The 13,667-nt window shown below is 35.4% G+C and overlaps 1 protein-coding gene across 6 annotated transcripts; it reads left to right on the forward strand.

Annotated features, from left to right (window-relative positions):
* The first annotated feature begins 348 nt into the window (after window positions 1–348).
* LOC145614135 (chaperone protein dnaJ 1, mitochondrial-like) lies at window positions 349–13,010 on the forward strand. Of its 6 annotated transcripts, XR_014107059.1 has the most exons (20): window positions 350–657; window positions 741–804; window positions 951–1,049; window positions 1,145–1,236; window positions 2,884–2,967; window positions 3,069–3,107; window positions 3,312–3,458; window positions 3,655–3,696; window positions 3,777–3,864; window positions 4,677–4,741; window positions 4,855–4,917; window positions 5,006–5,078; window positions 5,874–5,965; window positions 7,347–7,418; window positions 8,241–8,297; window positions 9,518–9,566; window positions 9,682–9,751; window positions 11,353–11,439; window positions 12,465–12,643; window positions 12,861–13,010. XR_014107059.1 is itself a non-coding variant. In XM_081669135.1 (19 exons), the coding sequence occupies exons 1-19, from the start codon at window positions 601–603 to the stop codon at window positions 12,562–12,564; spliced, it is 1,440 nt and encodes a 479-aa protein (XP_081525261.1). In that variant the 5' UTR covers window positions 349–600; the 3' UTR covers window positions 12,565–12,843. The 6 variants fall into 6 exon arrangements, 2 of the variants coding, with proteins under 2 accessions (XP_081525261.1, XP_081525262.1); XR_014107060.1 differs by lacking the exon at window positions 12,861–13,010 and having other exon boundaries at window positions 349–657; window positions 11,353–11,514; window positions 12,465–12,572; XR_014107061.1 differs by lacking the exon at window positions 12,861–13,010 and having other exon boundaries at window positions 349–657; window positions 9,502–9,566; window positions 12,465–12,506.
* Window positions 13,011–13,667: the final 657 nt, after the last annotated feature.

Here is a 13,667-nt window from a genome sequence, read left to right on the forward strand (position 1 = left end):
GTAGGTTTATATAAGTGAATTGCCATTAGCACTTGACCACCTACTTGGGACCAATCGAGCTATGACAAATTATTAGAAAGACTAGAAAGTAGAAACCAATCGTGTTTACGCATAGGTACTAAAAATTTAATTTCTTTGGTAGGAGTTTTACCGTAACCTAAAAGGACACCCTTTTGCGATACTATACGAGTGTCAAATGTGTGGGACTGTGGGTCTGTGGGTTGGGTGCAGGTGACATTTTCGAAGGGACCAGTTCGGCTCAACTCAGGCATTCAGCCAGCTTCTTCCATCTTTAGTCTTTACTCAGGCTAAACCCTTTAAACCCTAACCCCCAAAACAAAAAATAAAGACAGGGAGAGAATTAACGAACTCTAGACTCGAATTTCATTCATTTCTTCATCTCCAAGCTTCTACCATTGCTAAGTAGCTCTATCTTAGTTATGCGCCCAGAATTCATCGTCTCTTTAATTACCTCAATTCACCATTCTCCCTTATTCCAAATGTTCAGCACTCTCTAGAACTTACTAGATAAACTACTTTTTTGAATAATATTTTTTTCTTGAATTTCTGGTAGTTTAGTTCAATTATTCATCTTCAAAAATGAGGAAAATCAAGCTAATTGGGTTTGCCTCTAAATCCCTAACCCGCATTTTCAATGTAAGTGATCAATTAAATTTATTTAATTTGATTTTATGAATGATTAATTTTGATGCTCATTTCTGCAATTTGATAATGTGCAGTCGCGTGGATTCAATTGCAATTCATTTGAAGGAAGTCAACAAGCATTATTAGCTCACAGAAGAAGTGTATTATCATTCCTTTATCTCTTAATTTCTGTTTTAATTTTTAATTTCAGCTGTAATTGGTCACAAATTTGTTTTCTTTTTTTATTAGTTATATAATTATTATATGATTGATTGATGATTTTCTGTAATACTGCTTGATTTTAGGATTTTGGAGTAATAGATATATAACTGGGATTAATGGGAATCCATTTAGAGAAGCTGTATATACAGTTCCATTGACAAAGCGCTATTTTCATGCCACAGGTTCTGAAATTTTAATTAAATTTTGAGGTGTTAATGGGTTTTTTCTTGTATATGTGATTAGAAATTGATTGTTTGGTTGATTATGTTTATTATAGGGTCATTGCGGTTGAGTGAACGGAATTACTATGATATATTGGGGGTTCCGAAAGATGCTGGTCGTGATGATATTAGAAAGGCTTTCCATGAGGTGAGTATTGCTGTGTTGATTGTTGGTTACATGTTAGGGATTGGTTCTATACTTATATTTGACCATATGGATTTTTGGGAATTCTATGAGTAATGTTTGCGCCTTTAATTTTACCAGATTGATTTGTGGAGTTTTGAGATTATAATGATATTTAGAATGACCAGTGATGTTTTGATCGTATTGAAGAGTTTTGCTGAATTGTAATTATTTAACAGAGAGAAAAAAAAATTTCTGGCTTTCTAGAAATGCTTTCTCTCAAAAAACAAAATGGTGGCGCTAGGCCGCTAGCAACAGGAATAAACACGATATTTAAAAGAGTTTTAATTTGTTTAGCATGCTTGCAGTCTGTCTAATACATATTTCTTTGTAGATATAAAGCATATATAATGAGATTGTTTGCTTAGATACTTGGATGTGATTAGGCTTGACATTTAGCGGTAAGCTGGAATCTAATAAGTTGAAAAATCAGAACTATAGTTATTTTAGCAAATGGAGACTAGATTTATCAAAAAAAACAAAAGAAGCAAATGGAGACTAGAATATGTTTCTCTCTGGGCCTGCCATCTTCACTCGAAAATGTTTGAAGTCAATGATTTGAACTTTTTCGAATCTGTGGGAATGTGAGAGTAGAGTGTCTATACTTAGTTTAAGGATAAGACGAAGTGCTGTATCTATGGAGCTTAGAGCCTTAGACTATCAGGGCACCTATATTGGTATGCATGGTTCTTTTCTCTAAATTATAGCATGGTCAATTGTTCACCTGTGTTGTTAAACACAATCTTCCCGAGAATGGTTACCATATTACATGGGTGTTTTGATTATTCAGGCTTGACAGTGTCATTCTACTACATAATCTCTTCTGTACTGCTCTTAGGTACAATTAAACCTGGCCATCAGTGTGAGTTTAGGATGATTTTGGTAGGGTTTTATTGTGTGCTTAGATTTTCCAATGAATAACATCAATTAATTAGATATAAAAATTGTGGAAGTGATAACATTGATTGAAATTGTTCTCTCTTGTCCCAATGACTTTACTTTGTGAAACCATTTTCGTTCTCGTTTGTCTTATAAGCTCCATTTATTCTTGCTTAGTGGTATCAATCAATCAAATCCTTAATCCCATAAGTGGGGTCGGCTACATGAACCAAAAGTTATTATTCCGTGTAGTCATCGACAAAAATCTTCCTTCTCCATCTCTTACAATCCAATACCTCATCCTCATGCAAAATTCTTGCTTAGTGGTACTGGTGTATTGATATGTTTTGTTTATAGATTGTGGTTGCTTGGATTATAAATCATAATCTAAGTCATGTGTTCCTAAGTCTTTCTTATTGAGTTGAATAAACTATAACCCGTTTCATCAAAATTAAAATGAAAATTCAATCACTAGATATATTTGTGAGATTTTTGGAAGATTTTTTATGTTTTGGATCAATTGCAAGAATTACAAATTCATACATGTAAATATCAATATCCATACTGATTTCTACTTTACATGATTGGATATATATAAATACTAGGGTTCCACTTTATTTTTCTAATTTTCTACTTATTAAGATCCCTTTCCCATGAGTTTATCTATTTATTTGTTTATTTATAATTATAATTATATTTTAATGTCTAAATGTTGCTTAACAAAATCTGCAGTTGGCGAAGAAGTACCATCCAGATACAAACAAGAACAATCCTTCCGCAAAAAGAAAATTTCAAGAGATAAGAGATGCTTATGAGGTCACTATCTTCATTGTTTAGGTTACCTGTTATGAAGTGCATCTTTATTGGATTCTGTAAACTAACGGTCTTTCTTCTTCACCATGGTGGCATGCTTGTAGACTTTGAGAGACTCTGAGAAAAGAGCACAGTATGATATGGTAATTAGCAAGTACATTATTTAGCATTTTCACTTAGTCTGTGTCCGTAAAACTGTGATCTAATGCTTTTGGTCATTGTAATATACGAAGTATTGATTATCTTGGCAGTCTGTATGTAAAATTTTTGCAGACATCATAGTGATTATTATTGAAACCCTGTGTATTTTTTATGACCAACATTGTCTATTTTTTTTTCTTCTCAAGAACCTAAATTTAGGTTCGGGCTATGCAAGGCAAGATTCTGGAGGCAGGGGTCCAGAGAATGTACATTATGATTTTGCTGATGCCGAGGCATTTAGACATGCTTATAAAACCCACTTCTCAGATTCATTCCATAAAATATTTTCTGAGGTATAGTTAGTGGCCTTAGTTCTATTTCATAAATCTTCTTTAGGTATATGTATGTATATGCTTGGATGGGTTCTTGAGTATGGGCATATGTGGTGCGTTTGGAATTATTGGAATCTGTTATTTCTTCAATTACTCAAACCTTGTTCAAGGATTATAGATTATTGATTGAGTCATTGAGTAATGTGTCATTTTGCAGATATTTCAAGATGAGGTGGAAAGTTTTGCGGATGATATTCAGGTTCAAATGTCAAGAATATTATTTCTCATTGTCTCTTATCATTTACAACTAGATTGCTGAACTTGTTTGGAACTTTTCAGGTTGAGCTCTCACTTTCATTTTCTGAGGCGGCAAAAGGTTGCACAAAGCAGCTGTCTTTTGATGCATATATTCCCTGTGAATCCTGCCGTGAGTTAAATAACCTCTACTGTTCTTCTGATACTGATTGCATCTTTTTTTTTTTTTTTTTTTAATAATTAAATTTCTCACAGTCTTGGCTGAGATAGGACTTATCTACAGCCAATAACCTTAGGTCATGTGTTTAGAGAAGGAACTTTTAGAAAGGAAATTTTATCTGTTTGAGATTTGGCATCACTTCCTTTTGCTTTAATCGGAGGTCTGGAAGCAGTTGTTGATGTAGTGTCTTGGGGTATTATCTTTCTCTCCTTATGATCTGATATAAGGAAAGCTGGGTCAGGATCTTGGTATGACTTTGATATTGAAATTGATAGTTGGCAGTCTTGGCACTATAGGCTCTAGTTTGTGCCCTTCATTTTATAAAAGAACTAGATTAAAATCCCGTGCAATGCACGGTTGTTAAATATTCTTGACAACAATATTATAAAATACTCCGTATAAAGTTATGAAAGATATGCAAATATATTTCATTTATGTATATATAGAAAATGATTGTTAAATTGGAAAGAAAATATCATAATGTATAAATAGTTTACTTAAAAAGATTTTACAAAAAAAAAAAAAAAAAAAAAAAAAAGAGAGAGAGAGAAGCAAAAATGGCGGGAAAATTTTTTACCAAGTAATGACAAGTGTCATTGGTTATTCGCTTTTAGTATAAGTTAATAGATAGATTTTGCAACTTTCTATAACCTGATTTTGTCAATTTAACTGTCCTGTACACTAACCTTCTATATGCAAAATTTTCTTTAAGAACATATCAAAGTTGATTTTGTCATGACTTGGCTTGTTATTTACTATTTTAGATGGACGTGGCCATCCTATTGATGCGAAGGCTAGAATTTGTCCTACTTGCGGTGGGATTGGGAGGGTAAGTTTATCTGGACCCATGAATATGACCCTCTCTCTTTCTTCTCATGATGATACTGTACCGCATTTGGCCTAGTGTTTACAATATGTGCTGATTAAATAATTTATGAGCAGGTAACTATTCCTCCATTTTCATCAACCTGCAGCTCTTGTAAGGGGTCAGGAAGAGTTATTACAGTAAGTAATGTAATTCTTTTCATGTCACAGTGAAAGAAGTATATACTCTTTGTATTTGAGTACTTCAGGGTATACATTTATTTTCCAGGAAAAATGTGAGAATTGCTATGGACATGGGGTGCTTGAAGGTGTTAAGGAAGTTAACGTTACAATACCAGCTGGTTAGTAGTGAATACTGCTTGTGTAATTTCTTTCCTGATCAATCTTTACAAATAGAATGGAGAGACTCCTTACCATTATACCTGTAATAGAGTTCTGGTTCTTAGTCCTTTGTTTAAGAAAGTGTAGCTCTACATTCGGAATTGAGCTTCTCAAAATGATAAAAATGAAGCACAAAATTTGTCTAGCACACACACACTTATCACACACACATACGCGCTAATCCTAGGAGTAGGCAAATCTACTATTCTTAGGTAAGAGTTAGGAAGCTATGATGTGTGCTCTAGAAATTGTGATTATCGAATCTATTCTCAGTTAAATGTTAGGAAGCTATGACAAGTGCTCTAGAAATCATGATTATCAAATTTGTAACGCATTCTTTGGAAGAGTATTTATCAATTCTTTTTAACAATAGTGTATGAAAGTACCGCCATGTTAATATAGTCCCCTAACAAATGAGCTTGACTTGTGTATTTCCTTCCATGTCTTCCAAATTGTCACGAGTTTTAGAAAAAAAAATATACTGATTTTGTTGAAACTTTTGGTCGACATATATGAATCCTATAAAATGATTTTTTATTTTTTTTCCTTTCTTTTTTGGGACTGGTGTGTGTGTGGGGGGGGGGGGGGGGGGGTGGTGGTGGTGGTGGTGGTGGTTTGGAGAAAGGTCTAGTAATTGGGCTTAAATCTATGCTATTTTGTTTTTTAATTTGCTATTTATTGCCAATGTTCTGGTTCTAGCCATTATCCCTGAAACTACTGGTTTTCTTTATGCCTTGGTTTGTTTAATTGCATAGGTGTGGATTCTGGTGACACTATCAGCATCCCTAAAGGTGGTAACTCCGGGGGACTAGGAGCAACATCTGGAAATTTGTACATAAGATTAAAGGTATATTTAGTATTTACTATCCAGCTATCCGAGTTTTGTGAAAATGCAGGTGTACAGCAATTACTGTGGATTTTTTGACATTTGCTACCACTAAAAACGCCTCTCTTCAGATTCGGAACCAATTTTTTTTAAAATTTTACTTTGCTACCATCAAAATCAGATTTTGTTAAAAACAACTACCACTTAACGGAATCCGTTAGGATTTCCGTTAAGTTTATTAAAAAAAAAAAAAAAAAAAAAAAAAAAAAATTAAAAAAAATATTTAAAAAAAAAAAGGAAAAACCCAGCCACCCCATTGCCACCCCCTCCCCTAAACTGCCACCCACCCCTCCCCCTCCCACCTGCCGGCGGCCGGCGCCAAAAGAGTTGGCCGGCGCCGGCGACCTCACCCACGACCCACCACGACACCACCCTAACCCCAAACCCAGACCACCACCACCGACAACCCTATACCCAAAACCCACGAACCCGGATCTCACCACCACCACGACACCACCCTAACCCCTAACCCAGACCACCACCACCAAAAACCCTATACCCACGAACCCAGCCCCACCACCACCGACAACCCAATACCCACGAACCCTATACCCACGAACCCAGACCACCGAAACCACTAAACCCAAACCGTGGAATTGGGTATCGAGGGGATTGGATCGGGTTTTCAAGGGGAGGGGGGCTGGGAACGAGGTTGGGATCGGGGTTGGAAAGGCGTTTTTAGGGGAGGGTTGCGACGCCGGCGCCGACACGGGGGCTAGGTGGCCGGATTCGCGGGCAGGGGGCTCCCAGGCGACGGTTGCGGTGGGTTTGATGTTGAATAGTGGCGGTGGATTAGGCAGTGGGTGGGAAGGAGTGGTGGCTGGACGGTGGTTGGGTGGTGGTAACGGAAATACTAACGGTTGAAGACAAGTGGTAGTGATTTTTAACAAACTCTTATTTTGGTGGTAGCAAAGTAAAATTTTAAAAAAAATTGGTACCGAATCTGAAGAGAGGTGTTTTTAGTGGTAGCAAATGTCAAAAAAACCTTTTTAAAATGAAAATTGAGTATTGAAAATTGAGTTGTATCACCAAAAATATTCTTCACTATGTATTATTATGGTCTTATGGGTAGATTTAGGAAGTGGCCTAAGAATTTGGGATGGTTGAAATTAGAACCATGACCTATTCTTTAGGAATAGATTCTGAATTGAGTTCCTACTCAATAATTGGTATGAATTCACTCCCACCCCTCCTCTGCTGTTACTTGTTAGTTATGTTGCTTATCTTGAGTTTCTTGTTTTGCTGCAACTGCGCTATAATTTTAGGGTGACTTGACATGTGATCCTCTAATCGCTTCCTTAATGCCTTTTTTTAACATCCCCATTTCTCTCTTCATATGTAGGTTGAAGATGACCCTGATTTTAGTAGAAATGGTTCAGATCTTCATGTGGATGCTAATATAAGCTTTATACAGGTATTTAATGAACTTGATGTGTTCAGTAAATACTGCTGTGACATTTCTTTTTTTCCAAAATCGATCACATTTACAGGCCCATTGGCTACGAGGGTAAAAAATTGAGGTAACATTAATAAAGTTTGTGTAATATCATCCAAAATGTCACGTATGCATGTCCAAAGTAAAAAATATCCACTTGAAAAGTTGAAATACATATATTTGTCTTCATTAATTCCCGTCACCACTTGTATGGGGGATAGCAGTAAGTAGTGAAGGAAATACATGTTTGCAAGTGGAGAACTGGAGATGCATTACTTCAGACATGAATTTTTAATATGATCTATTTTTATTTTAAATTGAATAAAATCTTCTTTCCTTTTTTCTTCTCTGAATGAAAAGTTATCCAAAAACAAAACACTTTAAATAAGTTTCTTTTGTAAGACCTATCTATCGGGTTCATCCATGTAGTTAATAATTTGAATTAAAAGAAATTGACTATAATCTTTGATTAAAAAATAAAAATAAATAAATAGCTTTGATTTTACCTAAATTCTAAGACTTGTAATAAATGTATTATTCTCTATCATAGCATGTGGCATATTTGATATTTCATAGTGATTTACCACAACATTTAATGCCAGTCCCTCTAGTTTTCATCACTTTCTATACATGTAATTAATAATAAGCAAGCTGTATGTTTCAAATTGAGCTGTATTTTAATTTCTTGAACTGACTGTTTACTGGTAGTAATTTGGACTATATAAACCCTTTGGGAAGTTCTTCTGGAGCTGTCAAAAGACTCAAAACAAGGGATTTTCTCTGACTGTTTGACTTCTGCAGGCTATGCTTGGTGGTAAAGTTGAGGTGCCAACTCTAGCAGGAAAAATTTCATTGGATGTGAGACATTCTCTACCATTACAACTCATTTAACTATCTGTGTTTATCTTTATAACCTCTCCCCACCTTCTGCCCCCATCCTTTTTGCTTATGTCTGTGTGTTTATTAGCTGCTTCCTTGCTAATCATTATTTGCATCATGGGTTAAAACACTATTTTAGTCATTTATTGAAACAATATTCAACATTGCTACTTCAAATTACAAGTACTATGTTGTGGTGATTGATAATTAGAATGCTTTCCTCTGTCCTGCTTCACAACATGCATAATAAAGTTTGGCATGTTGCTTAGTGGGATTGTGTAATATGTCATCATAAGGGTGGAAATGGATAGATTCGGCTTGGATCTTATGGAGTCCGAATATAATTTGATTAATCAATCGGAAGATGGACCTCCCTCCTAATCTGAATCAGAATAGAATATAAATCTCGTCCTTCGAATGTGATTTGAATTGAAGTTTATCTAATTCTGGTCCAACTGAATAACTAAATCTAAGGTTGTTGACTGTTACAAATACTTAATGTTGAGTATGAGAGCACTGGCCTGGAAATAGGATTAAGTGGAACTTGGAAGTAATGGGTCGACATGTTGACTTCCTAGTCTTCTGTCATTCTTCGTGCTGTAGGTTGAGTTGGGGGCGTTATCATCCTTTTGGGAAATGAGCTCACTGGAAGTTGGGGTGGAGTATTAAAGAATAGGAGAGAGGAGGTAGAAAATGGATAGAGAAATCCATAAGGAGCTAAGTCTTACATGACCTATTTATGTAACTGGGAGAAAAAGGTAGGTCTCTCATGTAGCAAATGGGTCATCCTCTCTAGATTTTGGCTTTTCTTGTTTAGAATTTGGATCAGACCTTTCTTTTTTTTTTTTTTTTTTTTTTTTTTTTTTTTTTTTTTGTTGGGTTCTTATTGAACTGTTGCCTTTTGGTGAGGTCAGATTTGATCAAATACTATGGTTTTCCTTAGTTCTCATTTGAACCACCTAAGCTACTTAAAATACATATTACAACTTATCAAAAAAAAAAAAAAAAAAAGAAAAAAAAAGACAACTAACCATCTGCCTTTCCCTTCTCTCTGGTTGGTTACTGCTTGCTGGGTAACTTAGTTCTGTTTATCGCTTTCTTGTTGTCAATTAATTGTAATACTTAATGTAATATCAGAGTATTAATTTATACATGTAGCTATCTTTCAAGTGTCATTGTCCAGTTTCTGTTTCTTTCAGATACCCAAGGGAGTTCAGCCAGGACAGGTTCTGGTGCTACGAGGGAAAGGTGAGTATATTGTATACTATCTAATTGCACAGCCATTTAGTTTTCCTTTCCTACTATCTTGATACCAGCGGAAACATATTTTGTAGTTACATTAATATTATACTCTATGTGGCAGGATTGCCCAAGCATGGTTTATTTGTCAATCGTGGTGATCAACATGTTCGCTTCTGCATAAACTTCCCAAAGTAAGATTTCACATTCCTTTACTCTCTCTCTCTTTCTCTCTCTCTCAATAATTTTGGCCCCTTGTGTTCAGTTGATAAGTTACTGAAACTTTAACCCTTACAACTAATTGATTGTTGAGGATATCCCAAATATAATGAAGCCATTAAACCCACACAACTAACCTGTTCCTGGAGAATCATAGGCCTAGCCTGTTGCTGGAAGCAAGGTCCACCAGAAATATTGCCTCCATCCAGTACCAAACCCCAGTAGCTTCCTTGGTAGATCGGCGAAGTGGCACTTGAGCTGTCAGCTTGGTGGCTATATCTTGTGTAGTGTCAACCGCTACAACTTGTCGATAATTTACATTCCTTTACTCTCTCTCACAATCATTTTGGCCCCTTGTGTTCAGCTGATAAGTTACTGAAACATTAACCCTTACAACTAATTGATTGTTGAGGATATCCCAAATATAATGAAGCCATTAAACCCGCACAACTAACCTGTTCCTGGAGAATCATAAGCCTAGCCTGTTGCTGGCAGCAAGGTCCACCAGAAATATTGCCTCATCCAGTACCAAACCCCAGTAGCTTCCTTGGTAGATCGGCGAAGTGGCACTTGAGCTGTCAGCTTGGTGGCTATATCTTGTGTAGTGTCAACCGCTACAACTTGTCGATAATTTATGTTATTTTACATTGTTTTCTAATAAAAGAGGCCCTGGTTGGCCTGCCGATCTCCGGCTTTTTAGCCACCACACATATAAAAATAAAATAAAATAATAGTCTATTTTGACCCTTTCCGCAAGATAACCTAGCCCCCTCTGATCCCTGCCTAGTTACCCTGGGGTTATCTTAATTGGGAACCTGGTATTTCCTAATTACTCACTGTACTAATAATATGGCCTTTTCTGTGGCTATGGAAAAGCCTCTCAGCTCTTTTAAAGCCACCTATATTAATAATTTTGTGTGTTATTGAATCACAACTTAAGGGTAAAATTTTTTGCTGATGTTACTCAGTAGGGGTGATAATTGACCAAGTCAGTCACAACTCACAAGTTGAGCTGAGTTTGAATTTACTCGAAATGAGTTCCTGTCAACTTGAAACTCGTCAGCTTAAACTTGATTCGAGCTGAAGTTGAACTCAGTTACTTTTCACCTATGCTTGAAATAAATTTTACATTTTACAGCTATGTAACAAATATTGCAGAAACAATAATTGTTCATGGTTTTTGGTATGTATATAAATCCCCATACTTCCAAGGCTGCATTGAGGAGCTAAAGAATTAAGAATAGGCTCTGAAATCTCCATTTCTTGACTCTAAAGGTCCCTGTCTCTCCTCTCTTCTTAAAAAAAGTATGGCGATGTAATACCTACCTTTATTGCCTATTAAGCTAAGTTCATTGTATATCATAATGCCTAAGTTTTCTTGTGAATAATTCATTGCGAGCAAAATTGTAGTAACCATATGCCTTTTATTTTATGTTTTTTGGCATCGACTTTTTTTAAGAACTAGCTATGTTGAAATTTATTTGCTTTTGACCAGTGCTCTTCTAATTGTGGAATGTGCGTGGTCGCTGTTAACAGTGATCTTAGTAGCTTGTATTTTTTATCTTAATTTTTATAGGAAGGTAAATGAACGCCAAAGAGCTATACTGGAGGAGTTTGAGGAGGAGGAAATTACTCGTGAAGAACGTTCTTCTGAAGAAAGTTGGTGAGCCATACAAAAACATTTTTGCTCTCTGACATCACTTTGAGGCTTGAGCTGTTAATCATTGATGATGTTATGGTAATTTGGTGCAGATCATATTTCACATATACAACCATAGCAAATATGTAGTTGCATCTTGCATGAGAGGCTACTATTATACTTCCCTTCCTTGTAGCATTAGTTTATTTTGTTGCTTTACCATGTCCATGAATCTTAAATTGCCTGCGCTTCTTAACTACTGTTAACTAACAGACGTTTGCTTCATATCAATTGGAAAAAGGCCTCTTAAAAGAGTAAGGTCCGTTACCCCTTAGGATGGGGTAATTTTAATGTCGATGTGGCTTTTGTGTTGTGTGCATCCTTAATAAAGGAAGTAATATCTTTGAAGCAAACTATCAAGGTCCATGTACTCAAAGTCTCAAAACTTAAAAGTCCTACATTTCATGATAAGCATTGTCCAGCAACTTCATGCAGAAATCTTTAGACATACAACACCAAGCTTGTTACAAGTTAGGGACTGCTCTTTTTCAGCAGTCATTGTGATGGCATATTTGGGATTTTATAGACATGAACTGCCTGCAGACACAATGATTAACTGTGGTAGCTTCTTGCTAATTGCTATAGTAAACCTATGTAACACCAGCTGCTATTAAACTGCACTTTATTTATTAAAAATTGATTTTGAGGACCCTTGTGGAGTTTAGCTGCTTTTAACATGTTTTCTTAAATAAGACCTGAGAAACCTTAGCTCTTGATAAAAATAAGACCTCAATGTTTCCATCTAGTTCATTATGTGATGTACAGTATACAGGAAGTTCTCTGTTATACTGTATGTAACACCAACATGCTTTTAACTCTTGATAAAAATAAGACCTCAATGTTTCCATCTAGTTCATTATGTGATGTATTGGGCAGATCATACAATACCTCTCCTAGGCTATTATACTTAATGCCTTTCTGATATATAATATAAATGTTGAATATGGATAACAGGCTTCATCAGCAGCTATCTACTGGTTGACTTTCAGGTGGAAGCAAATTCTTGATTATGGAAATAGGCCGAAATTAATGCTTGAGTTGTCGGTGCTCCTGCTGATTCTTTTGCTCGTGAAGAATATCATTCTTTGAGGTTTTGCTGGACAATCATCCCTGCTGATTGTTGCCTCCTTGTCTTCATTATTTCAAACTGCGGGAATGTCGATTGGAGGTATTTCTACTTCTCTTATGCTGAGATTGCCATTACTCTTCTGGTCTGACTCAGAAATTCATGCTGCTGCAATTGGGGCTACAAAATACATGTATAGAAATTTTGACATTCTTTTATAGAATAAAAAACTTACAATACTAATAGTTGCTCTCCACTAAATCACTCCCCCTTTTGTGTTGTGGGAACCCCGAGTAATCTGCCCATTTTTTACATACAGGAAGTTCTCTGTCATACTGTACGTGATCAGTGTTATAGCAACCGATCAACAAGAAGTTGTGTATGCTTGACAATACTCCTGATCAATAGAAACCCAGTTCGTTTCTAACTGTTGCAGTTATTTTGTGCAACATGTATCAGCATTTCATAACATTAGTCTGTGTCTCTGAAATTGGTGATCCTATAGGTTTGACTGGTTGCCTGCATTAATGCTCTGTTTGTTCAGTAAATTTTGTTAAGCCAACTTGTCAAAAAGAATACGGAGTACTAAATACGAAGTACATAGTATAACCAACTTGTCATATTGGTTCGACTGTCCTTTAAGATATAATTAGTACAACAAAACTTGTCAAAAAAGACAGTACTATGTATTTAGGATTATACCTGTAAAAGATGTTCTTTTAACTTAGAAATGTTGAAAACCTTTCAAGATGATTTTAGTTGTTACTATTTGTAAATTTTGAATTACTTATGAAGTTCAATTTTTTATTCAATAAAATATTTTTTCAAGATTATTCATGTACCCCTATGTTTTCCCTCTCAAAAAAAAAAAAAAAAAAAAAAAAAAGTACCCCCATGTTTTGGAATATTTTTTTGAATATATACTCATTTATATTTTATTATTAATGCACTCTCTTACACTATTTACCTTTTCGCGTGCTTTTTTGTGAGGGGCCGTTACAAAGTAGTATATAAATTATAACCTATATATAACATTATCTACAAGTATTTTGTTATTATACCAACTTACCAATCTTTTTTTTTTTTTTTTTTGAACAAGAACTTACCAATCTAAGATACAAGAATT

The sequence above is a fragment of the Chenopodium album genome, chromosome 25 (genome assembly GCF_948465745.1).
Source record: "Chenopodium album chromosome 25, dcCheAlbu1.1, whole genome shotgun sequence".
In the NCBI taxonomy this organism is placed as follows: Eukaryota; Viridiplantae; Streptophyta; class Magnoliopsida; order Caryophyllales; family Amaranthaceae; genus Chenopodium; species Chenopodium album.